This window comes from Halichoerus grypus, chromosome 13 (assembly GCF_964656455.1).
Source record: "Halichoerus grypus chromosome 13, mHalGry1.hap1.1, whole genome shotgun sequence".
Classification (NCBI taxonomy): domain Eukaryota; kingdom Metazoa; phylum Chordata; class Mammalia; order Carnivora; family Phocidae; genus Halichoerus; species Halichoerus grypus.
In genome coordinates, this window is record NC_135724.1 from 779,091 (window position 1) to 803,771 (window position 24,681).

Genomic DNA, 24,681 nt, shown 5'->3' on the forward strand with positions numbered 1-24,681 from the left:
CCAGTGAATGTTTCTTTTATCTTTTTATGTTTTTTCTACCCATATATTTGCATTGAGTAGATGCTTATATGTGAATTCACCCAATGTCTACTTTTATAGTGGAATTCCGTTTACTTCTCTGCCATTTATGTTAGTTATGACACAGGAATGAAATACACAATTCCTGCTGTTGACACTCGCCTAAACAACTCATTTTGTGATTTGCGGTTCTGGTGTGAAGAGCAGAGATGCTTTCGTGGTACAGCGGCTGGACGTTACCACCGATCTTCACCCCACACGACTTTACGGTACATTGTGTTACTGCACTTAATAGAAGCGTGAGGATCTTCTCTTCCCTCCTGGTGAAGACAGCTCATCCCAGAGACGGCTGGTGTGCGTTTGGAATGCTGCTTGTAACAGAAAATACACGTAGACTTTTTGCTTTTCAAGGGTCAATGCTTTTGCCTTAAGACGAATTTTCCAACAGCGCTAAGATGAACCGTGACTTTGACGTATTTACCACGGCAGCGCTCTAGCTAGGTAACTGACCAGGGAGGGCCCACCAGCATCTGAAGGTGGGCAAGTCTGGCCGCACCTCTTGGTGCAAGTCACCTGGATTCCGGGGCCCTCCTCCCGCCCTCCTCCCCAGCGCCACGAGGGACTCTGCCTTCACCTTCTCCCCATCTGTCGCAACCCCACACGCACCGACGTTGAGACGCCTGCCTGAAGCACTCGCCTGCGTCACCGCCACACACGTGCTCCTTCTCTGAGGGTCCGATGGGCCCTCCCCTGTGCCCTCACCACAAAGGTCCCTACTATGGTCCTGCATCTGCACAGGCAGGGTCTGGGTGAGTCGCCCCAAGGCCCCTGAGAAGCCACAGGAGTGATGCTCCCACGACAGGTCCCGGCAGGTCACAGCGGGGCGGGAGCCGCACAGGCCAGCCCGGACCCAGGCCCAGCAGCGCCCAGCACAGCTCGAGCCTCCCTGGTGCCGCCTCAGAGCAGAACCCTCGCCCAGGGTGTGACCTGCTCCAAAAGGGGCCACTGAACGTGGAGAATTTCTGGAAGCCTCCCGGCCTCCTGCAGAGGCACCCAGGACGTCCGTGCCCCGAGGGACAGCCCACCCCAGACGGCAGGGCCGAGGACGCTGCTGCCGACACAATCACCTTCTGCTCAGCCTGCGTCCTCTGACGACGCTTCCGGAAGTGGCCTTCGCAGACCGTGTCCACACCACCTCCTTCTCTCTCCGTGGCTCGTGGGCCCTGCCGGAGTCACTCCTGCTCCCGACCCCTGGCCCCCAGCATACGCTGAGCGGGCTTCTCCCCGGGGCTTTGGGGATTTGGTCTTTATCCTGAGGGCGTGTGGAGCCTCCGAGGAAGCTGGGTCTTGGCGTGGGTCCTGTCACTGTCCCTGGCAGGTGCTTCCGTCTGCAAACACACGGGCTTCAGATCTGGGTTTTTCCTGTGCATTCTCCTTCTGGGGCCCCAGAGGCCAGGCCTCCTGGACGAACCTGGAATCTCCTTTGTTTCCACCACTCCCCCCACCCAACTCTTCACCATTGTTCACCTCCTGGAGGGCTCCTTGGCTTTATTCTCCACTCCTGCTACGTAGCTCTGTTAGCATGCTTCTCCCGGAGGGTCCCTCCCACCCACGCCGCTCTGGGCCCCTGGACACAGCTCGTCTGTCTTGTTCATCTGAGGTTTCGTGTCCCCCCCCCACCCCCCCGGGTTTGCTGCTGTCCTCCCAGCTGTTGGCTCTCCGCTCACCGGGAGCCACAACGTGGCTGGCGGGAACCTCTGTGGGGTGTGTCATTTCTCCTGCAGCCTCCGCCCGAGAACATGCCTGTCGGGCTCACCGACGAGCCTCGCGGCACAGCAGGCCGGGCAGCTCACGGGAACTCACTACTCAGTGAGAGAACTTAAAGGGCTTGTTTGCATGGACAGCAGTCCGACGAGCGGCTGTCTGCAGGTCATCGGGTTTCCTGGCCGCCGGGGGGGCAGGCTGCAGACGCGGCTGCTGGTCCATGGGACGCGTGGACTTCAGCACGTAGTGGAGGTCGTGGCCTCCACACCGGTCACACAGGGGTGACAAGGGCCCGCGACTAATCGGCCTCATACAGCGGGGGCGAGCACGCGAGGTGCGTCTTTAGCTGTGACTATGGCCATTGACAATACCACCAGGGACACGATGCCGTTTTCCCTTTTCTGAAAATCCTCTGGGAAAGGTCACCTCAGATCAGGAAAGCAGCCCGAGCCGTGTTTATTACGTGTGGTGTGGACGGGGTGACCGTTTCCACCCTACGGGGGCTCGGGCCAGCTCTGAGACCCTTGGAGCACCTGATGGTGACGACCGGTAGGACGAACGTTGCGTCTGGGCTCATCTGACCATATTCCTTCTCTTCTCGATGCCTTGATTCTAAAAACCCTAAAAAGCATCCTCTGTGGTCCCGTGGGCCACATCGATCAACTCTGGGACGGCCCAGGGATGTGACTAACAAACCCCGGATGGAAAGGCCCGGGATTGGGGGCAGGGCGCGACAAGCTGGCTCAGAGGAGGGCAGACCAGAGTCGCTGGTGGGGACGCTGTGCCAAAGCGAGTGGCACGGGCCTTCTGTGTGCAGTGAGTTCCTCCCGCAGCACGCGCTCCGAGGTGGTCAGGTGGGTCCTTCCCCAGTTTTCGGGGGAAGAAGCGTGGGCAGGTCACATGAGCTTGCAGAGGTTAGGGCGAGTCCGGCCCACTATCCCTCTGATCTGTACAACAGGGTGACACAGACGAACTTGGTGGCAACCACAGCCATGGTCTGAGTGTGTCCCAGCAGCCACGTGTTGGAACAGGTTCTGGGAGGCCACTTTGTCAAGGTCACCAGGCTGGTAATGGTGGAGCTGGGATGTGCACAGCCAGGGACCCCACCACGGTGCCCACGACGCTTCTGACACACTGAAGATGCTACTGGGGCTGAGGCCACCAACGTGGTGCCCTGTGGGCTCCGTGTCCAAAGGTGGGCCTGGACTCCATCCTGGGGGTGCTTGTCAATTAGGAAAAAGGACAAAAATGTAGCTCTTGTGGAAAGAATTTTTGGGAACAGCACATCTTCAATATAAACTTTTAAAAAGCCAAGATGGTGACAATCTGAATTTTATAAAATATTGCAAGGAGTTTAATCTTTCCACAAAAATAAGCTTTTTGTGTAGTGAAGCTTTCTGATGTGGGTTTTATTGTGATTTGCAATTTAAGACAGTGTATGAAGAAGTAACAATAAAAAACATATAAAAACCAGTAACAGACAAAAAAGATTCCCATGGCAACTTACCAAAATACTCATTTAGAAAAGCGAGCGAGGCCACGTAGCAGCCCAGGCTGAGGACTTCGGCCACCGCCATCAGCCAGTGCCACGTCCTGACGGTCAGGGCCACCATGAGCAGCTCGGTGAGGATGAGGGCCGTGAAGGAGATGGCCACCACGTGCACAAACTCGGACTCGAACAGGAGCAGAGCCCCGTACATGAGGATGCCGCCTGCAACACAAGCATGGGGACAGCGAACAGCTCCTTCCGCCTGGGCGGGAAACGGCTGCCACACCGGCCACAGCCACGCCACCTCACGGCCGTGGCTGACCGACACGCACCACACTTGGAAAGACGGGATTACGTACACCCCCACGCTTTGTGTCGCCTGACAGTTAATTTAAACTCTGGACTGTGAATAAAAGAAGACGTGGCACCAAAGAGAGGCTCAGGAACTTTTAGTATCTGGAGGAAATTATGCTTTTGACGTATCTAATCTGTTAAGTCACTTTCAGCGCTCTCTCATTTATCTGGAACACTCATCAGAGGGTGGCTAATGACTTCTATTTACATAAGTGAGATTTCTCAAAGTCTGGACATCACTCTGCCAAAGGAAACCACTCTGTGGGGGCATACGATGTGGTACGTGGTTGGTAAAATTTTTCTGGATTAACATTTAATTAAAAACATGCATCAGTAAAGAACCACCCATCCACACTGCACTGTGAAGGGTCCGGATGACCAGCCACTAGAATATTGGTTTACAGGGTAAACAAAACGCAGTATTAGCTGTTGATGAAACTTGAAGCCTTTGGACTTAAACCAAGAGGCGAAAACAACATCGCTAGCAGAAGACAAGAAACCCTCCGTCCAGGCCCGTCTTACCTTGGTAAATACTGATCAACACCCAGATGAGGAAGGTCTTGAAGGACAAGGATCTTCCCTAGGGTAAACAGTGGAATATCTCAGTTAGCAGAGTGGAGCAACACGTGTGACTCAAAGGTTTTCAAACAGCTAGTTATGAGTGACTTCTCAAAGACCCGCAGGTCCCAAGCCCAAGACTCACCGTCCCCCCCGTGCTCACTGCGTGCACCTGCGGCCCAGAGCGCCGGCACTCTCTGCTCGCCCTCTGGTGACCTTTAGGCCACAGCCATGGGCTCCCTGGCTCCCCAGACGTCGATGTATGTCAGCAAACACTGAAATGCACTAGTGGGTGAAGGCTTTCTTTGTCATAAAAACAACTCCCTTTACTTCCTTATTTCTTGGGAACAAATATTCCTGTATTTACTTTTTAGTTTCTCCAGATGAAAAAGGATGGTCTATCACAACAGAGGTTGGAGTTTACCAGCCCGTAGGTCCCTTCTGGAAAACAGGCCATGTAAGTCAGTCCAAGAGGGACAAACAGAGTGGTTTTCGGGTAACAGTCTTCACTTTTTCAACTCTGACCAGGTTGTTTGGGATGCGTCCATGATGGAAGAACGTGGCTTGCGTTCCCTCCACACCCAAGACGGAGACCCGCCATTCACCAACCGCACTGGCCTGTTAGTGCTCAGGGCTGGTCCACGGCAGTGCTTGTCCACTGAGGCCATGGGGACGATGGAAGGCTAGGACAAAGGCCCTGGGGACTGCCGCCAGACCCACGTGGTCACCCCCTGCGTCAATCCTCTCACGGCAGTGTAGCGTCTCCGTTAGACAGGGCAGACATTGTCTCCACTTACACACGAAGAAGCGTGAAAAGTTCGGTGCTTCCCACAAGTCCACGCTGCAGGTTAGCTGCGCTAAGCAGCGTATAGTTGACCCTTGACTTGGGTTTGAATTGCCTGGGTCCACTAACATGTGGATTTTTTTTTTTAATTTCAATAAATACGGTACCATAAATGTATTTGCTTTTCCTTGTAATTTTCTTAACTTTTTTCCTCCAGCCTACTTTATGGTAAGAATACAACATATAACACATGTAACGGAATCAGATGTTCATCAGGGTGGGTGAGGCTTCCAGTCACCAGGAGGCCGTTAGTCCTTGAGTGTTTGGGGAGTCAAATGCGATACGCAGATGTTTGTGCAGGGGGTCAGTGCCCCTGACCCCACAGTATTCAAGGGTCAGCCACACATGACCAGAGTTCGAAGCTCTGCCAAATGCCACCAACGAAGAACGAGCCGTTGTGGAAGAGAAGCCCAGGGGCGTGTTGCCCGATGACAGCCAGAGTATTCTAGATCTGAGCCGCGCCCACCTAGAGTCAAGTGACCGCCTTTCAAAAGAGACGCACGCCACAAGGCAGGTGTGGCCACCCCAGCATCTTCCTGGGAAATACCGGCTGAGCCTGAGTCCTTACTACACGTGTGAGAAGTAAGGTTCGGGTATAACAGGTCACTAGAAGGCAATGCTGATTTTAAAAAAGGCAGGAGACTTCAGGCGCAACACGTGTATGTCTCAGTATGTGTTTCCCAAGTGCATTTCTCTGACCAGATACGAGCAGGTGTTTGGTCTTTGATAAAACTCATGTAATTAAGTATGTGGCTAGTTTTATTTGAATATTTTAAAAGAGAACTTAAATTTAATTTTTTGATATAAACATAAAAGATTTCCTCTGTAGCTAAACTTGCTGACATCTCTTAACTATTATTTATGTGATGTAACTCTCAGTTTATATAGTGAAAGATACAAATGGGGGGCTGTTTGTGCTATTTCTTGCATCAGGAGCTGCAAACTCCGCACACAGTGTCTGACTCAGGCCAAAGCTCTGTATTCGAGCAGACCGTAGATTAATAAGGCAAAACACTACAGAATGGGCACGAAAACTGTCAATAAAATAACTGGAGAAATAACAGAAAAATATGCATAAACCACTAGCTCCTGGATGTGATACTTACCAACGGCTCCCAGACTTCAGCTCAGAGAGACAAAAGCGAGAGTCTCATTGTATTTGGTGGCACAAATACGCACGAACACAGTTCACTTACGGCAGACCCAGGCCACATGTGCAGGGGCTCTCCTGGGCCCACACGCCTCTCCTTCCATGTTAGGAGAGGAAGAACGGCCCGTCTCTGGCTGATGGGAACTCCTCCAGCGGAGCTCTGTCCAGGTACCACACAGACACTGCTCAGGACCCGGCGACCTGGGTTTGAGTCCTGCCCGTGGCACCCCAGGGCACACACTCAGCCTCTGTGAGTGGTCTCGTCTTCCGTGAATAGAAATGATAACAGTACGTACTCATGTGGATAAAATAAGCATAAAGCCAGAAACCTAGCAAATGTTCAGTATTTCAATGTTAGATCTTAGAGACCCGGAAGTACATTTCTATTACATATCAATCAAACTGTAAAAATTAAATCAAGCAAATCTTGGGAAAGGTTAATCCACCTGAAGGTCATGCGAACGCTCACTAATCCGTCTTGGTTTGGGATGCGTGGAGGACAAGCGGCCGCACGTGTGGGCACAGCTGCCTCCCTCAGCCCCTCCGTCCCCGACCCCAACCCCGGGCCGCCGCCCTCCTGTCCTCTGGGCCCCAAGCTCTGCACTTCCCAGGGTGCCAGGCAAACGGGATCATACGAGCTTCTGAGTCTGGCTTCTTTTGTGCAGCAGAATGCCCCTCAGATTCACCCACGGTGCTGGACACAGCACGGCATGGCCGCAGTTAACCGGCGGAACATCTGTCTACAGGATTCCGTGTAAACACGTTTTCACTTCTCTCGGGTAAATGCTGGGTCACGTGCTCAGTGCCTGTTTAACTTCACCAGAAACTGCCAAACGTGCCCCGGGGTGGCCATGCCGCGCTGTGTGCCCGTCAGCGGTGCCGTCCCCGCGTGAGAAATGGTGGTGCGCCGAGTGTCTCCAGATGCTCACTGGCCACGTGCACGTTGTGATCCATGCTGTGCTGTCAGTTCAGGCTTTTTCCCATTTCAACAACTATTTGTCTTCTTCCTGAGTTTTGAGGGATCTTTATATTTTCCAGATACAAGTCCTTTGTCAGAAGTGTGATCTGCAAATATTTCCTATGAGTCTGTAGCTTGTCTTTTCATTTTCTTAGCAGTGCCACCCACAGGACAAAAGTCTTGAATTATGATAAAGTGCAACCTACAATCTTCCCCTTTCTGAATCATGCATCTGACCCCGTATCTAAAAGCTAGACCTGCCCCAAGGTCATGCACATGTTCTTCTGCATTTTACTCCAGAAGGCGAATAGTTCTACATTTTACATTTAGGTCTATGACTCATTTTGAGTGCGTTTCCCCAAAACTGTGACGGTGGAGGCTCCATTTTTGTGGGCGGCTCCGACAGCATCTGCTGAAAAGGTCGTCCCTCTCCTCTGGGTTTCCCTTCACGCTTGTCAAAGGAAGATCAGCTGTGACGCCCGTGGCTCTTCCCCGGGCTCTCTGTCGACCCCACTGGTCCGGGTGTCTGTCCTCCACCAAGAATCTGTTGTCTGGGTCACTACTCCACAGGATATCTTGAAATCAGGTAGAGCGAGTCTTCCAAACTTGTTCCTCTTTTTAAAAATGGTCTTGCTAACTCTAGCTCTCCTATGTTTCTATGTAAATTCTGGGGTCAGTTTGTCAGCTTTCGGACACACCGAGTCTTCTTTTGCACTTTCCAAAATCCCTCTGGACGGCGTCCCGCGGCACACACGTCCTACACACAGGTAGTTACACCAACTTCGTTTTCAGGTTATTGCAAAACTCTGTTCAAAAACATTTTTCAGACCTCAGCTGTTCATTGCTAGTATATAGAATTAGAAAGGATCAAAAGTATTTTTTCCTTGAATCCTGCAACCTCACTAAACTTACTAGTCTAGAAGGGTTTTGTGCACTCTTTGGGCTTTTCCACATAGATGATTATGTCATCTGCAAACAGGTCCTCCCCTAATTTCTGTCTTTCATTTCTTTTTCCTGCCTTATCACTATTATTTCTAAAATTATATAAGAATACAAATGTACGTTTCAAAGCTAAAACCACTTTGTGGAAATACAACAGGAAATAAAAAAATAGTGAAGCAATCCTAACAGTTGTGTGTCTGATGGTGTCAAGGATTTTGACGAAGGACTGTAGGACATTACCTACTTGCTTATCTCGACAATTAGTTCAGCTTCCACCCAAACCCTCCGCAGTTAGTAGGTTACTTATCATGAATATAAAACGACATGTGGGTCATGGAATCCACAGCTACAAGTCTGAGATATCTTAGGACCACGTGGGCTGGGTCAGGCTCGCGTGGCCTTCCCTAAGAGGCCACAGACCGTCTGGGGTAAACGGAGTCCTCTGCGGAGCTGGGAGGGGGGTGGGCACACAGGGTCCCTGTGTCACTGGCAGTACCAGGAAATTGCAAGTGGCTACTCCTCACGAGTGAAGTGTGAGCATTCAAAGCAGAATTTGACCTTTAAAATTAAGAGGAATACCCAAAACTGTTCTGGACACATCATTTTCTGCAAGGAATGAAAATGATGTGGCTTTAGGAAGGGGAGGGGAGGGGAACGCTGCTTCTTTGCTGGACTCCCTCACCTGCTCGCGGACTACTGAACAGATACTGACTCCAGGCTGGGCTCAGCCTCTCCAGAGAGAGCCGTGAGCAAATGCTTATATTCCGGAATGGCTGATCCTGTTGGAGCACGTGAGTCAGAGCTGTAACGCCTGGGTTCTGGCTCACACTCTCAGAATAAAAAGACGGCCTATTGAATAAGCATGAAAATGGTATTTTCTTTCAAAGCATGCTACTTTCCTCTCTGTTTTGCAAAGGACATGTACTCTGCCTCCCCTCATTACCTTTGAAAGTATTTTAGGAATTTCTTGTGACCCTGGCCTTCTGCTCAGAACAGGCTGGATGCGTCATGCAGCAGACGAGCGCCTGCAGCCCCTCCGGCGGCCTGTTTTGACTATCATGCAATTCGCCCTGAATTTACGTTTTCTTTCCAGACTGAACGTGGGCTTCCTGAGCCAGGAGTGACGTCCCACCCAGGCCTCCAGCACCCACAAACCTAGCGCCTGCCACACGGACGGGCCTCCCGAGTCACCCGCCACGCGTTCAGAAGTAACGCAGCTTCAAAATCTCTCTCTGGCTTCGGTAAGAAAGTACAACTCAACTTTTATCAACTTAGGTGGTTGAGTACTTTAGTGCTAACTTTGTTTTCAAGGACTTGAAGTGCATCAGGTTTTGAAAGAAATATATACACTACAAACACAAAAGGAATAGATTTTGGATCTTGAAGAAAAGGAGCCTCAAGATCACAAGTAACTGAACTCCTGTCACAATAATGTAGGAATGACGTCCTGACTCGAGGATACGGAGATACTCTAAACCGGTCGCCTTCACAAAGCCGAGATCCAACTCCGTCAGAACTGAACAGTTTCCTGACATACTCTCGTGTTTAGTGTGCCAGCTAATGGGGGCGTTTGCGGATTCGCGGCTACCTGACCCTGCGGACATATTCTTGTTCCCACAGTCGGAATCCTGATCAACAGTGACAGTGGGTGGAGATGGCGTTCACCATCTGGCGATGTCGCCCGGGCTGACCCGCAGTGACCGCGACTGACTAAGACACCGACCGCCTACGATTTTAGGGAGCTCATCTAGTTTTGTTCATACATGAAGAGCTTGTTTCCCCCTTACGTCTGTGAGGCAGCTTTAAGTAAACATTTCTGTAGTTTATGGAAATAAGGAAACACATAATCTACTAAAATTATAATTCCTCACAAAAGCTTCCAGTCGTTTTTGGATCTTTGATCCTGTTCGGCTTTACTGAATGGTAACAGTCTCACCATTTTAAAATAATAAACCAAACAGTTTTCCTTTTATTTATAATATTCACAATAATATTATCATCAGGATACTAATGCTTGAGATATATATATATATAATCTCATATTTGCATTTTATTATCAAATTAAGTATGTTACCAAATATGATTACTTTATTTTACACTCTATTGGTGAACTACCTTTATTTTTGTCCTGATTGTAAAAGTAACATGAGCACTTTGTATTTTTTCCAAGGAACTTGAAGTCTCAATTTCCTCCAGCCCTTATACTACCACCATGAAGCCCGAAGATCAACGTGGCCTGGACAGCTCCTCTCTGAGCGGGTAGCGGTTCACTGAGTCTATGCTTAACGCCAACTGATTCTTTCTCCATACTGCTAGAGTTTTAAAGATCTGAGTCGGTAATTTTAGGTTATCAATTGTAAAACTGGATTTGATTGGGGTTAGTGGATTTGGTTCTCAGTGTTGCTTCAGGAAAATTCCAAAGCCACCACAACTTGTACTTGGAGAGCTGGGGGTGTCTCAGCCCGAGGAGCTTGTTTTCCATGCTAGGGAAACATGGTCTCGTAAAGAAATTTGACAAACTTGAAGCTTCCTTCAGGAATACCTCCATCTGAACATAGTTTTGGGCCAGATAAATGAATCTTCTGCAGTTTCAGGGGGCAGACTTTCCCCAGCAGCATCCCTGCGACCTCAGCCCTGGGTCACAGTGACAGGCCCTCTGTCCCTCTTTTCTCAGACGTGATTCTGAATGCACAGCGGAGGGAGGCTTGGGCAGGCACAGGGACTCGCAGCCAGTGAGTCTGAGTGCGAAGTGCCAGGATGCCGCCGGTGGACAGAAGTCTGTCCTGCCCCAGGGGACCCCACAGTCAGCGAGTGTCCTTCACACAGAAATGGGCACCGAGCACGCGTCAGCCATAGGGTGAGCCCAGTCACCACGGGCCCACAAATGGTTCAGAACACCTTTAAAATTTTAATTGTAAGCATGACATCAGAGCTTTACTGCAAACATTCGGAAAAACATGTGTTTTCCCTTTTTGAAGTTTAACTCAAAAGGAAAACGTCAGCACTAACTAGAAGTAAAACCCGCCTGGGAGCTGCTTCACGACTGGCACCTTTTCTCGCAGTAAACACTCCGCTAGGATAGCAGCAGCGGCCCGCGCCCGTACCTTGGTGAGGTCCTTGTAGAGCTCCGGGTAGAGCATGGCCATCTCCGGCTGCACGTCCTGGTCCAGCACGAGCGAGAACACCGGGAACATGGTGTAGAGAGTCGCGTACCTTCCAACCGAGAGGGGGGCGGATTAGCGGGAGGGGCGTGCGCCACGGTCAACACCCCTGCAGTCAGAGGCCGCAGTTTCAAACGCTCAGCAGCAAATTCAGGTATGATTTTTCCTAAAACTCAGTACTTGCCCTGCAGTATAATAACTTGGTCTGTGAGCCATAAATACTCACAAGAATCCATTTTTCTTTCTTAATTAAACTTTTTATTTGGAGGTCCCTGTAGACCCACAGGCAGGTGTAGGAAGTAAGAGAGATCCCGTGTGCCCTCGCCCTGGTTTGCCCGCGGTAGCATCTCGCAAACCTGCAGCCCAGTCTCACCGCCAGGGTGTCGGGGACACAGAACCGCCACCACCCCCGGGGCCCCCCGCTGCCCACCTCCCTCCCCCCCCGTAACCCCCCTGGCGAGGCTACACGCGTGCCTTTCCCCTGAGCCTGACTCCCGGGAGGCTGTTCCAGGTGTTGCTGCGGCCGCGCTCACCCCCGTGGCCGCTAGTCAGCACCTGCAGTTGGGGGCGGGCCCACCTCTGTAACCCGCTCGCTGAAACAAATAACGCAGCGATGAACACTCACCACACGGATCGTTCTGTGAGATCTTCCATTTATTCTAACAGGAGTGCCACCTGGGGTCATCAGCCCAAGAGTCTAGTTGTGGGGACACGGGCTGTGCCACCTGGCCTGGCTGGGCGCGTGCGGGGGGCCCTGCTTCTCTGCATCCCCTCCCCGTGTCCCCGACGGCTACTGACGGGGACGATCTTTGCGCGCGCTCACATGCCATCGACATCCTCTGGGGTGAAATGTCTGCTCGTGCCTCCTGCCTGTTTGCTAACTGGAGGCTCTCTTCCTGTTGGACCTTGAAAGTTCTCGGACGGGTGGTGTGTGCGTGTGCCCGTCATTCCTGAAGGAAGAGCTCGCTGCAGGCGGCCGTCTGCCCACACCGCTCCCTCCTGCCTGGTTCTGGGGCTGCTCTTCCCCCAGCTTGCCACCTTCATGCCGTTTGTCCTCTGTCTTCCTGAGTCTCCGTGTTGCACGTCTTGGTGTGGATGTCTCTGAATTCACCTATTTGGGAAGTTTTCAGCCATTCTTCCTCCTCCAGCCCAGCACCCCCGTCCTCCCTCTGGAGCCCCTGAGGCTCTGCTGGTCTCCAGGCTCTCGTGGTGCTCACAGGACCACCGTCCCGTGTCCTGTCCTCAGTGGGCCCTCTGCCCCGCTGTGGGTCAGGTCCGTGTCACGGTGGGCTTGGTGGTCAGTTTCCATTTGGTTCTACTTTGTATTTCTAAGCGGACACGTTTCATCTTTGTCCCGCATGTTCCTGCTGCTCATTAAAGTACATCCATGTGGCGGCCTTAACACCGTGTCGCACAATTCCAACCCCAACGGCACCTCGGGGCTGGCGTCTATTGTCTTCTTGGCGAACTCTGACACCTTCCTGGTTCTGGGCGTGGCGAGTGATTCTCTACTGAAACTTGACATCTGGGTGCCGCTGGGACGCTGGGTCTCCCGGCACTGCTCTGGGGGAAGGGGGCGCTGCTGCCGTACCCCAGGTTCCTCCCCGTGCGACACCGACGAGGGCGCTCCTTGCTGCTGGGTGTGTGGGGGGTCCCGGCTCCCCACTTGGCAGGGAGGTGGGGGTGGTGTTTCCATGGCGTTGGCTGGAGCAGAGTGGTTGCTGTCTGAACGCTGTGTGTCCGGTGGGCCAGGGCACGCGCGTGTCCCACCCGGCGGGCCAGGGCACCAGCGGGCCAGAGCACACGCGTGTCCCACCCGGCGGGCCAGGGCACACGCGTGTCCCACCCGGCGGGGCAGGGCACACGCGTGTCCCACTCGGCGGGCCAGGGCACACGCGTGTTCCATCGGCAGGCCAGGGCACACGCGTGTTCCATTTGCAGGCCAGAGCACATGCGTGTCCCATCTGGGACATCCGCAGGAGTTTGGCTGTGCTCCGCAGAGGGAATGAGGAAAAGTGCACCTATGCTGTCTTTCCTCAAGTAGGACTGGATTTCTTTTAAATGACGTTTTCACCTGTGAGAAAGCTGTGGCGTCGGGAAGGTACCCAGGGGCGGAGAACCAGGTGGGAAGCTCTACGTGTGAGCAGCAGTCTCCACGGTCACCGGTGCAGGCGGTGCTGCCCCGTCCAGGGCCGCGGGTCACGAAGGGCACACTGTGTCAGGGAGGGCATTTCAGCCTGCTTCCTCTCACTGTGCGCCCGTGGAAGCCCCCAAGGGCGGAAATCCACGTGCTTCAGAGTGGTCGGTCCTACATGAGGTTAAACAGGCTTACGGCCCAAATTTCCCTCCAAATTGTTTTTTCTTTTTTTTTTTTTAAAGATTTTATTTATTTATCTGTCAGAGAGAGAGAGAGCATGAACAGGGGGAGCGGCAGAGGGAGAAGCAGGCTCCAGGCTGAGCCGGAAGCCCGACCCTGGGATCATGACCTGAGCCGAAGGCAGATGCTTAACCGACTGAGCCACCCAGGCGCCCCTTTCTTCCAAATTTCTAACTTTGCCAATCTTCTCAGAACAACTCCCACCTGCTTAGAATGTGGAGGCTGAAAGGGCTGAAGAGCCTGGCAGAGCCCGGCTGATGGGCACCCGTCCCACGAGCGGTGGCCAGCCGTCACCCAAGTGAGCCCTGCAGCCAGCTGAGGTCGGCCTGTCCCCGAGGATACTGCTCAGAACGTGCAATGCTGACAGGTGTTGGGCAAAGAATGGGTTTGGTGCAACAAGGTCAGACCCGTTCCTGACCCAGCGTCCTGTGGAGACGTCCACTGGCTGACCCGCATGGTGAGCCTCTCAGGGGCTGTGATACGTGGGGTTTCCCCAGGACTTTGCCAAGGAGTGCTTCCTGGAGGGGAGGCCACAGCGCATGGCAGGGACTGTGCTGGGGGGGCCACGGCAGCCTCGCCGCGTCAGTGGCCCTTCCGAGCCAACGACATGAAGGAGGATAAAAACCTTGAAACACGTGGAGGCGAGTTCGTCAACGGCCCTGAGGCACTATAGCTGTATCTCAGGACATGACTCTGGTCTCGTTAGACTTTGATAAAAACATCACTTTCCTTCCCATCCACGTCCGACTGTTGTTTTCTAGGTGACGGCAAAACTGATTTTACGGTTTTCTGGTGAAGAAGTTTCAAGTAAAAGCACCTCTCCTCACTCCCACCAAATGCTGAAGAAAATGACAGATGCCTCACGTGATGGACACGCGGAGAAACCCCGAATGAAGCCAACATGAGCAGGAGCTTTAAAAGCACTCGGAGCTCCCGCTGAGGAGGGAAGAATCCAGTGAGGCCCACAACCGCGGCTTCACCGACCCGGGCTTTACCGCCTACGGAGTAATCACCACTGCCCCCGACGTTTTCCTCTGAATGTTTCAAATCCATAGTTTTAAAATGCGAAACAGTGTTTGCCGCCAGGGAAGCCGTGCGCTGGACAAACTTCAGATGCAGTAACGTCACGTGCAAATCCTAGGCCCTCCGAAGGTCATTCACGGGCGGGGTACTGGGAAGGCCGAGGCCACGGGGAACTGAACAGGGCTGGAGCTGTTTGTGCCTGTAGGGCCCCCCGGGCCGGCGCTCCCGCGGATGGCACAGAGCCGCTGGACAGCTGGCGGCCACGCGGCACAGCACCGGGCACAGCGCCGGTCACCCTGGAAGCCAGAGCCGAGGCCGTGACGGGAGCGCTCCCTGGGCCTGGCCCCTTAGGAACGGGGGCCGCAACGCAGAGCCGGTGTGCTGGATGCAGGAAGGCGCTGCTCCAGCTCCCCGGGGAAGAGCCCCGGCCAGGGAAACAGCAGGTGGGAAGGCCCAGGGCCCAGACCAAGGGCAGGCAGAGCGGCGCCTGCCTCTGCAAGTGGGTACTCAGGTGCGCCCGGCGTCGGTGGGGAGACCAGCCCGGGCTCCAGCGGACGCAGCTGCGGGAGTGGCAGGAAGCACCTGCCGCCGGCTTTGCCCCGGGACGCTGGCGACTTACGGCACCAACGTGTTTGGCAAAGCCTGACATGGCCCAGCCTGACGCTCTCCGTCTCTCATTCAAATTATCAGGAACCTTGGGATTTGGGGAGCTGTCCGCTAAAACGCATTCAGAAAGTGTACTTAAAACAGCTCCAAGGGGTGAAAGAGTTCGTGTTGTTCTTTGCAGCCCTGAAAAGACGCTCAATGCCACAGGAAGGCGGCCAGCCTGTCCGAGGCCGGCCCCGGGCTTTGTCCCCCAGCAGCCCCGTGGCCTCCAGCACGTTCCCAGGGTCCCTGGGCGCCTCCTTCCTTGCCCGTGTCACAGGGATGCTACGCCGACGGGATGAGCGCTCTGAACCGTGCAGGGAGCGCTGGTGTGACCCGCTGCTCTTTGCGAGCGTGAGCGCACACGGGCAACACACTGGCCGTCGGGAGGCACCACGTGGACTTCACGCCACGCCAACAGCCACACTGGTTTTATCTCCTGGCGTAAGGATGGGGGGAAGAGAAGTTCTAACTCATTCACCTCTAACAACACCGGAGGTTTGTAATTATAAACTGCATGCAAGCGGCAGTCTCTGACGTACTTTTCCAAGCCGCCGTGTGGCGACCTCCGAAGATGAGATCTCGTTACTGCTGACGAGACTGCCTGTGTCCACTCGGGTGTGTCGTGTCCCATCCTGGCACCCTGTGCCTGTGTGTCTGCTGCTGGTCATGTCCCCGGCACGACCCCCCGTGTCCCAGCCTCCCCGATCCCAGCCTGGGATGGGGCCACCACGGCGCCCAGGCGCCCCCCAGGGACACACACATTCTCCTGACAAAGCAACAGTAGGATGGTGAGGGGGTCCTGCTCCTGACACCCGGGTTCTTACTCTGAACACCGACTGTGTGTGGAGTTACTCAGACAACATTCTAGCAGCGTCTTTGGAAATGAGAAGTCCTCCCCGAACGAGGCTGCTAAGTTATGCACGAGTTGCACCACTTACCCCACCATGAGGAATCCCTGGTACAGAGGGACGGACGCGAAGTAGAAGACAGAAGAAAACACGGCCTTCAAGAGAGCAGAGCTCCTGTTAGTCCCGCGCCTGCCCTCCCCGCGGCTCCGCCCCGCCCTGGCCGCCGGGCTCCAATACCTGCATCGTGGAGATGATGAGGCCTCTGTGCATGACGAACTGGCCGAGCGCCGCCGACCTCTTGTAGCTGCTCCGCCCGTGCACCATGAGCAGCCGGCCGATGTGCTTGAACTGCGTGATGGAGAAGTCCGCGGCCAGGGAGGCCTGTCTGCCCTCCTGGAACAAGCACAGTGCCTTCTCGAAACAGGGCACACGCAGAGCAGGCGCCTCCAGAAGGGGCTTCTAGAACTCAGCCTCCACCGACTGAAGGTGGAAGCTGTCCCTACAGCCTCGGAGGGGACGGGCTGACGGGGCGTGTCAGGCGGCTGCCGGCCAGGATGGCAGGAGCCTGTCGGTATTACAGAAACGAGGCAGAGAAGCAAACCTGCCTTGAAGAGCGCCTTGGGGTCCCAAAACAGTGCCTGGCCACTTCCCAGAGCCGCGGGGGGTGCGCGAGGCGGGCGAGGAGAGCCCTTTCAAGGCTGTTACCTGACGCCGTCAGGCACCGGGAAGCACAGTGGCCGAGGGCAAGAGTGGAATCAGGCTCATTTCCACACAAGACAAACCCCAACCACGGCTCACAGTTGGCTGGGGACACAGATGTGCAAACATGAGCGAGAAGCTGGGGGTTCCAGGATGGCAAGAAAGGTGTGCAAGAGGGCTGGCGACACCTGAGCTGAGCCTGGCGGGGCGGGGACTGCAGGGCACTGGTCCCAGGCCTCCTGAAGAACGGCGAGGACGTGGGGACGTGGGGGTTTGGCAGTGACAGCCTCCGCGTCCCACCTCCACTTCCTAAGGGGTTGACGGGGCGGCTGGTTCGCCTGTGACCCGAGTGTGCAGCGCAGGGCCGGCGGGAAGCACGCAGACAACACGGTGACCAGAGGGCACACGTACCTTCCCTTCGATCCCAATGCCGCAGTCTGCTGCCTGGATCATGCTCACGTCATTTCCTCCATCACCTGGGGGCACAGAAATGGGAGATGACACAAACATCGAGACCCCATCCTGGCCTCTCTTCCACCAGGAGAAGCTGTCTCAAAACCCCCAGTCGAAATCCACCTGCTGTTAAGACGACACACGGCGCTCCGAGCGGCCCTGCTGACGGAGCGGGCCGGGCACTCACCGATGGCGCAGGTACGTCTCCCCGCGTGCCGCTGCAGCAGCTTCACGATGTGGGCTTTCTGGGTGGGCGAGCAGCGGCAGCACACCACGGCCGGGCACTGGCAGGCCAGCTCCACGAGCTCGTGCTCATAGTACTTGAGGCAGACCTGCGAGACACAGCCTCTGAGCACCTGCCGCCCGCCACGGTCTGCGGGCCACGAGGAGCAGAGCGGGGAGAACGCAGCAGCCTCGTGCCGGCACGCGGGCACACGCCGCCTGCGTGCTCTTCCCAGCGCACGGCCGCCCTGCCTGGCTGGCGACTCAGGGCTCGCAGGCACGCAGAGGAGGCAGGGGTGAGGTGGGAGGGCCGGTGTCCAGGCCCTACGGAAGGAGCGGGGCACCTGCACAGACAACCGTGCGTGTGGATGGGCAGCGTGTGGTGGTCAGGGTCCAGGCAGGGCCGGGCAGCCGGGGCCGGGGTGGGGGGACGACTCATGTCACCCTGAGCATCACCACGGCCCACTGCGGCTCTGCACGCGGCTGGTGGATGCCACCCTGCTTGCGTGACCGAGGTGGGGGATCCCACCACAGACAGCTTCCCGCTTGGTCTTTGTCTCTTTTCAGGTGATTTCAGCCCCACCTTGGCTAAACAAGATCTTTAATATAAAATACTCTGTTTCCATCCTAAGTCTCCAACTTGGTTGGCAAAATAAAACCCCCTTAACGTTGCCTTAGACTGTGGGGCCCCCTCGTGTGCGGGATATCCTGTCAGAGACCCGGGTTCTGAGGCCCCACGGAGCCAACCACCCCCGACCGTGGGCTGTGTGTCCTAGGACGGCTGGTGCGCTGCGCCCGCTCTGGACCGGTGCTCCCCCAACCCCGCAGGTGGGACCGGGACAGCAGAGGACTGCATGCCCGGGTGCCTACGGGTCTGCGGCCACCTCCATCTTCTCTTCTCTTGTTCTCTGGTGGCCAACAGCTCGTGGCCACCCCTCCGACCCCCTGGGACCTCAGGGCCTCGTCCCTGTAGGACGTCCTCGCACCAACTGGATCTTACTTCCTCTGCCAGTCTTCCCTTTGCTCCAGCTTTTGTGTTCACGTTATTTTGCCCCGACAGCCCGCGTGCACTTCCTGCTCCACGTCTCAACCCTCTTCAGGGCTCGTCAGGATAGGACACAAAGTGAGTGCCAGGTGGTCAGGACACTGCTCCCAGGCGACGGCGTCGCCCTCAGACACTTACAATCCAAGTCAGTTCAAAAACTTCGTTAGTAAGACAGGATAAAACACGGCCCACACCTGCAAGCTCTAGTTCAGACCCATGAAACTGCACACCGTCGGATCAATTACAACAAGTTCTTCCGACAGGCAGGCCGGCGCGTGTCTTGGTCTCCCACCGCGCCAAGAACCCGCGTCACTAACGGCGGCCCGTGAAGACATGACGTGCGCCGTGTGCAGGGCAGAAGGCCAAGGCGTCTCAGCCAACCTCCGGAGTGCAGAGTGCATGGGGGCCACCGTCAGATGGCCACGCGCAGGGCCGACGGGAGGCTTCATGCGCTTTCCCCTAAAACCTGGGACGGTGAGCTCCGGCCCCCGCCAGCAGGTACTGGGTGGATGAAGAAGCAGGGACAGAGGACCACCGAGATGACAGACGGAAGCCCCGGAAGACCCAGACACAGAAACGGAAGACGGTGCTTTTGGGGAGCAGGACCGGTGGAGGGAGGGGCAGGCAGGGAGCGCTTCCACCATCAGGTTTTCTGTGTTGACTGATTATGTGTATCTCTGGTGGGGACCAAAGTAGCAAGGAGAGTTAATTAAAAATACATACTCATAAAAGATGGTGCATTTAACACAAGGAGCTACTTCTGCTCCTTCACAAACCACACGGACAGAACTGTAAAGGAGATTTTTAAAAAGACATGCGTGTCTAAGGCGGGCCCGGGGGCAGGAGGAGTGCACGTTTGGGCGCTGGGAAGCAGAGGGACACTGCTCCGCGACCCGGCAGCTGGGAAATCCTCTGAGCCAACAGCGGCACAGCTGAGGATCAGGTGAGGCCCAGGGGCCACAGTGCTGGATGCCCCGGGCGGAGGGTCCAGGCGGCGCCAGCCCATGGCCAGGCACACACAGCCACCCGAGGTGAGGCTGCGGCTGCCGCACCTCCTGCCCCAGCACAGACGGGGCTGACCCCTGGGGAAGGCCCGTAGGGAGGCGGGAGGACAGGTGAAGGGAAAGAGGTCAGGGAGTTGGGGCACGGGCTCCGGGGCTCCGGAACCCGGCTCAGCCCCTCCTGCAGGGCCGCAAGCCCGTTTCCTGTGTCCCACGACCCACTCTTGGAAATCCTGGTTTGGGCACATTTAGGTCAAGATAGCGGGTGCCACAGTCCAGACTCCAAGGGGAGCTGTGCTACTAACAATGAGCATGAGGCCTAGCGCCGAAAAATAGGTCAGCCTCGAACATCGTAAGGACACAGTCACCCCTCTGGTATTGCCATGACAGTTCTTCAGGCTATAAAGGCTCATGAGACTTGCATAACCACCGCCTGGAGAGTAATAACTGAAAAAGTCCATCTGACTCAGAAAACCCTTGGCCCACGGGCGGAAAAAGCAGACAGGTGCTCGGCCGGAGAGCAGCCTCACTCCCAGGGACACAGACGGACAGACAGACAGGTGCTCGGCCGGAGAGCGGCCTCACCCCCAGGGACACAGACGGACAGACAGACAGGTGCTCGGTCGGAGAGCGGCCTCACCCCCAGGGACACAGACGGACAGACAGACAGGTGCTCGGTCGGAGAGCGGCCTCACCCCCAGGGACACAGACGGACAGACAGACAGGTGCTCGGTCGGAGAGCGGCCTCACCCCCAGGGACACAGACGGACAGACAGACAGGTGCTCGGTCGGAGAGCGGCCTCACCCCCAGGGACACAGACGGACAGACAGACAGGTGCTCGGTCGGAGAGCGGCCTCACCCCCAGGGGCACAGACGGACAGACAGACAGGTGCTCGGTCGGAGAGCGGCCTCACCCCCAGGGGCACAGACGGACAGACAGACAGGTGCTCGGTCGGAGACCGGCCTCACCCCCAGGGGCACAGACGGACAGACAGACAGGTGCTCGGTCGGAGACCGGCCTCACCCCCAGGGACACAGACGGACAGACAGACAGGTGCTCGGTCGGAGACCGGCCTCACCCCCAGGGGCACAGACGGACAGACAGACTGGTGCTCGGTCGGAGACCGGCCTCACCCCCAGGGGCACAGACGGACAGACAGACTGGTGCTCGGTCGGAGAGCAGCCTCACCCCCAGGGACACAGACGGACAGACAGACAGGTGCTCGGTTGGAGACCGGCCTCACCCCCAGGGACACAGACGGACAGACAGACAGGTGCTTGGTCGGAGACCAGCCTCACCTCCAGGGAGTCCCCAGATATGACCAGTGCACAATCATGCTTCCTTCGAAAGGCGTTAAGCTCCAAGTGGGCCTCTCCCCGACTGGTTACCTCCACAAAAGGGAGAAAAGCACCCAAATTACAGTGTTATCTAAATCAGAGGTGCAAACAGCCCTTATTTATGAATCACAGTGAAATCTTCAGACACATTATTCAAAATCAAAAGGTGCTTTACACAGTCCAGTCCTGTAGCAAAGCGCTCTTCCGAATCTCTCTTACGGTGCCAGGAATAAATACCTACTTGCTTAACACCGACTGTTTCCCAATTCGTGACAACTCCAAGCAGGACACAGTTACCGTGAGACAAAGTGCCCCGAGGTGGCTCATCAGGAGATAAGAGGACAGGGGACCCAGGCGCTGAGAGCTGTGCCATGAGGGCGGCATCCAGCTGTCTGCGGGGTATTCCCCTCTGGCACTTTCACAGGGTAGCCATGTGCTGGGGGGTGACTGTCAGCAGTAGGGACACAGTTCTTTAGACACTTCTGTGCGCCCACCGCCAGAGCCCAGGCTGCCCACGCAGTGGCCGTGGTCTCAAGCCCAGGCTTCAGCTGAACATGCCCCTTTCTGTAAATGCCATGTGACGCAGAATGTTTATATGAAATGCTTCTGCTCTCTCTGCCACGGGTTTCAACTTTCTCTGTTAGTTCAAGCAAAAAACACTCGAAGGATTAAACAATCTAAAAGTAAAATTCTTGAAATACTGTTAATTTTAGAATGAAAGCATTTCAGAAAGCACCATACTGGATTCTGACATTTTTTCTGCAGGGATTTTTATGGGGCATACAAGAAATGCTATATGGCAGGACTAAGAAGTTTCACGTGGTCCAAATTAATCTCAGACTCCTCTTTAGATAGGTAGGCTTTACTGTGGAAATTTCAATCTGTGCAGTTGTAAACATTGAAAAGTCAATTGAAAAGTCAACAAAAATTGATCTAAAGTTTTATCAGAATCATTAATAATTTAATTGCAAATAGTCATCTGCAGGGCCTAATTTGCCATTCTGATGCTTTGAAACAAATGACATTTACATGTAAATTATATTCAAATCACTATTTCCGTAGGTCCAAGTGCTTCCTTCAGAGCAGATGCAGATGGACCGTGTCTGCTCACCACATCAATCAAGACCTAGGAGATTGCATTTTTGTTTGAATTACAAACATTAGTCATAAGTAATACAGTAAAAACAAAAACTTTAGACCATTTTTACTAATTTTCTTTGAGCTAATTAAACAACATTTCACTTGAAAATGATAGATTAAAAACACATTCCTATTAATGGGTGTAGCTACTACAAAAATGTAATTTTTATCAACATACACTTTGTAAATGGAACGGAAAACGATGGCGGTATGTCTATTCTAAAATAGATACTTGGTTGATAAATAAATCCACTGTACAACAGAAAAACACTTCTGAAATTAGATCTTGTTTCACTCCATCACAATGTAGCTTTTTCATCCCATGCAATGTGAGCAGCTAACAGAAACCTATTCGCAATGTTTTTATAAATTCAGCAAGAAAATTACAATATTTCTCTTCTTTAGTAATTACTAAATATTTGCACATATATTCTCACAAATCCAACAAGTTTTGATTGTGAGATAAAACATTTAATAGTCAAAGTGCTTTTCGACATATACTCACTGGTCTGAAAATGTGAATGTCTTGTGTTCTAGACACCAAATGTGAGCTTTTGGCGATGCATGTCGCGGTCTCGAGTTTATCACCTGTTAGCATCCATATCTAGGGGACAAGTGAAGATGGAGAACTCTCAGAAGCGTCCATTCCTGAACACACACTTGCACACCCATGTTCACAGCACGACTATTCACACCAGCCAAACCACAGGAGCAACCCAGTGTCCACTGACAGACGGACAGGTAAGAGTGCGGCATGCATGCCGTGGAACAGTACTCAGCCCTGAAAAGGGGGGATTATCCTGGCACTGCTGGGACATGGATGGGCCTGGAGGACGCTGAGCTCAGTGAAGGGAGCCCGCCACCCGCAGGCAAAGGCTGTGGGGCTGCACTGGTAGGAGGGCCGTCGACGAGGCGCACCCACCGAGACAGAAGGCAGATGTGGGCGCCAGGGCTGGGGGAGCGCAGCGGAGTTAGTGTTTCGTGGGGACAGAGGTTCAGGTTTACACGTTCTGGAGACATGCGGTGGGGACAGCTGCACAGCAGTGCGAATGTACTTCGTGATGATGAGCTGTGCACTTAGAAATGGTTAAGATGATAAATGCTACATTATGTACATTTAACCACAATAAAGAAAAGTCTGTTGACTTATTTAGCTAAACCTTGGAGGAGCAAAATGATGTTAGACGTAGCAGCTGAGATGTGAAGGCACGTGAATGACGGGGGTTTAGGAACCTCAGGCCGAGGCTACGGAGATGCCCGCACACACCCAAAGGGCAAGGCTCACCCGGCCCCGCGAGCCACACGAGCAGCCCGAGGACACATGGGGTCATGGGCCGCAGAGCGAGGAGCGCCCTAGAGACCCTTAGTCCAACTTGCTAATTTCTCAATTGGAAACTGAGGTTCAAAAAGGGGAAACCGTTAAGCCAAAAGTTGTTTCTATCAAATAAAACAGGGCACATACTACTTTTACTTCATGTATTATGTATATAAGCATATCGCTAGACCACAAAGAGAACAAAACCAGACATTTGACATATGACAGGACGGTTCACACGCATATTTCATGTAATAGCAACATACAGCGCTCTCTCTCTGACACCTGGTCTTCTCAGACGTCTAGCGTATCATATATAAATACGCATTTTTGGACACAGGAAACAAAAACTCATGGCATACTGATATTTTGCTCAGGCATCATCTGCTTGTGGCTCTTCTCAGTGTTTGAGGACTTGTGCTTTTTATTTCGCACAACTAATACCTTATTGAGCCTGGGCCTCAGGTTATGACACATCGTTAAGACAAACCTGGGAACAATTCACGCTAGACAGCAAGAGCGACCACCCCTGGTGAAGCTGTGACAGGCTCAGGGGCACGTGTGACCTGCAGAACCGCCACCTGACCTCACATCCTCACGCTCCGTGAACGGATGGAGGGTCCCCTTCTTTAGACGGGAGACGTGAAGGAAGAAGGGCAGGACCCCACACACTTAGGGTTTAGCAATCAATCAATAGAAATACCCAGACCGTGCGCACCAAGAGCACCCGCGGCTTCAGCGCACGCAGCTGGGGGACGGAGGGACGCAAGTGTATGAAATACCGTGGAAAACGAGCAAGTGCCCTGGCCGCGGCCCTCACACTCCTCTTCACCCAAGTGACGGCTGCGCACCATAATCAGCACAAAGCCTGAGTCTGAACTGCTCTTGTGATTCTGAAGCCAGATGCGCCTCCTGCCGGGTTGCTGTCCTGCATGGAAGGGGGTCTCCTCTCCCACCCAGACCCCTGCAGGCAAAGGCGCACCCGCTGTGCGCACTCGGCGCCTCCGTCAGAACCCACTGCGTGCGTTTCGGCTGCAGCCCCAGGCAGCTTTCCCTCCGACACCATCCTTCCTTTCTGTCGCTCTAGTCGAGCTATTCACTAGTTTTTCTCTGAAACTCGAGCTGGATTGTTTTCATTCTCCAACACGAGGCCCCAATCCTCAGGGCAGCCTCGGAATAAATTTTCTCTCCCATCTGTAACTGAACTTTGGCCTTTAATGGCACATAAGGTCAGAAAGCAGTTCCCTGAAAGCTAAAGCGTACAGCACAATGCTAATTTCCCTGGATGTGAAGGGGACAAACCAGTACGAAAATGGCAGGACAGAAGGCCAGC

The 24,681-nt window shown here is 54.2% G+C and overlaps 1 protein-coding gene across 7 annotated transcripts in view; it reads right to left on the reverse strand.

Annotated features, from left to right (window-relative positions):
- The window catches only part of ATP9B (ATPase phospholipid transporting 9B), a 251,414-nt gene that overhangs the window by 2,207 nt on the left and 224,526 nt on the right, over positions 1 to 24,681 (reverse strand). For all 7 annotated transcript variants that reach the window (XM_078060152.1, XM_036068816.2, XM_078060154.1 and 4 more), the window contains 9 exons: positions 22,539 to 22,637; positions 20,855 to 20,944; positions 17,474 to 17,618; positions 17,245 to 17,309; positions 16,372 to 16,527; positions 16,225 to 16,289; positions 11,182 to 11,290; positions 4,148 to 4,205; positions 3,290 to 3,493 (listed from right to left, as the gene is read on the reverse strand). In XM_078060152.1, the coding sequence (XP_077916278.1) occupies positions 3,290 to 3,493; positions 4,148 to 4,205; positions 11,182 to 11,290; positions 16,225 to 16,289; positions 16,372 to 16,527; positions 17,245 to 17,309; positions 17,474 to 17,618; positions 20,855 to 20,944; positions 22,539 to 22,637 (991 nt within the window). The remainder of the gene's footprint in view (positions 1 to 3,289; positions 3,494 to 4,147; positions 4,206 to 11,181; positions 11,291 to 16,224; positions 16,290 to 16,371; positions 16,528 to 17,244; positions 17,310 to 17,473; positions 17,619 to 20,854; positions 20,945 to 22,538; positions 22,638 to 24,681) is intronic.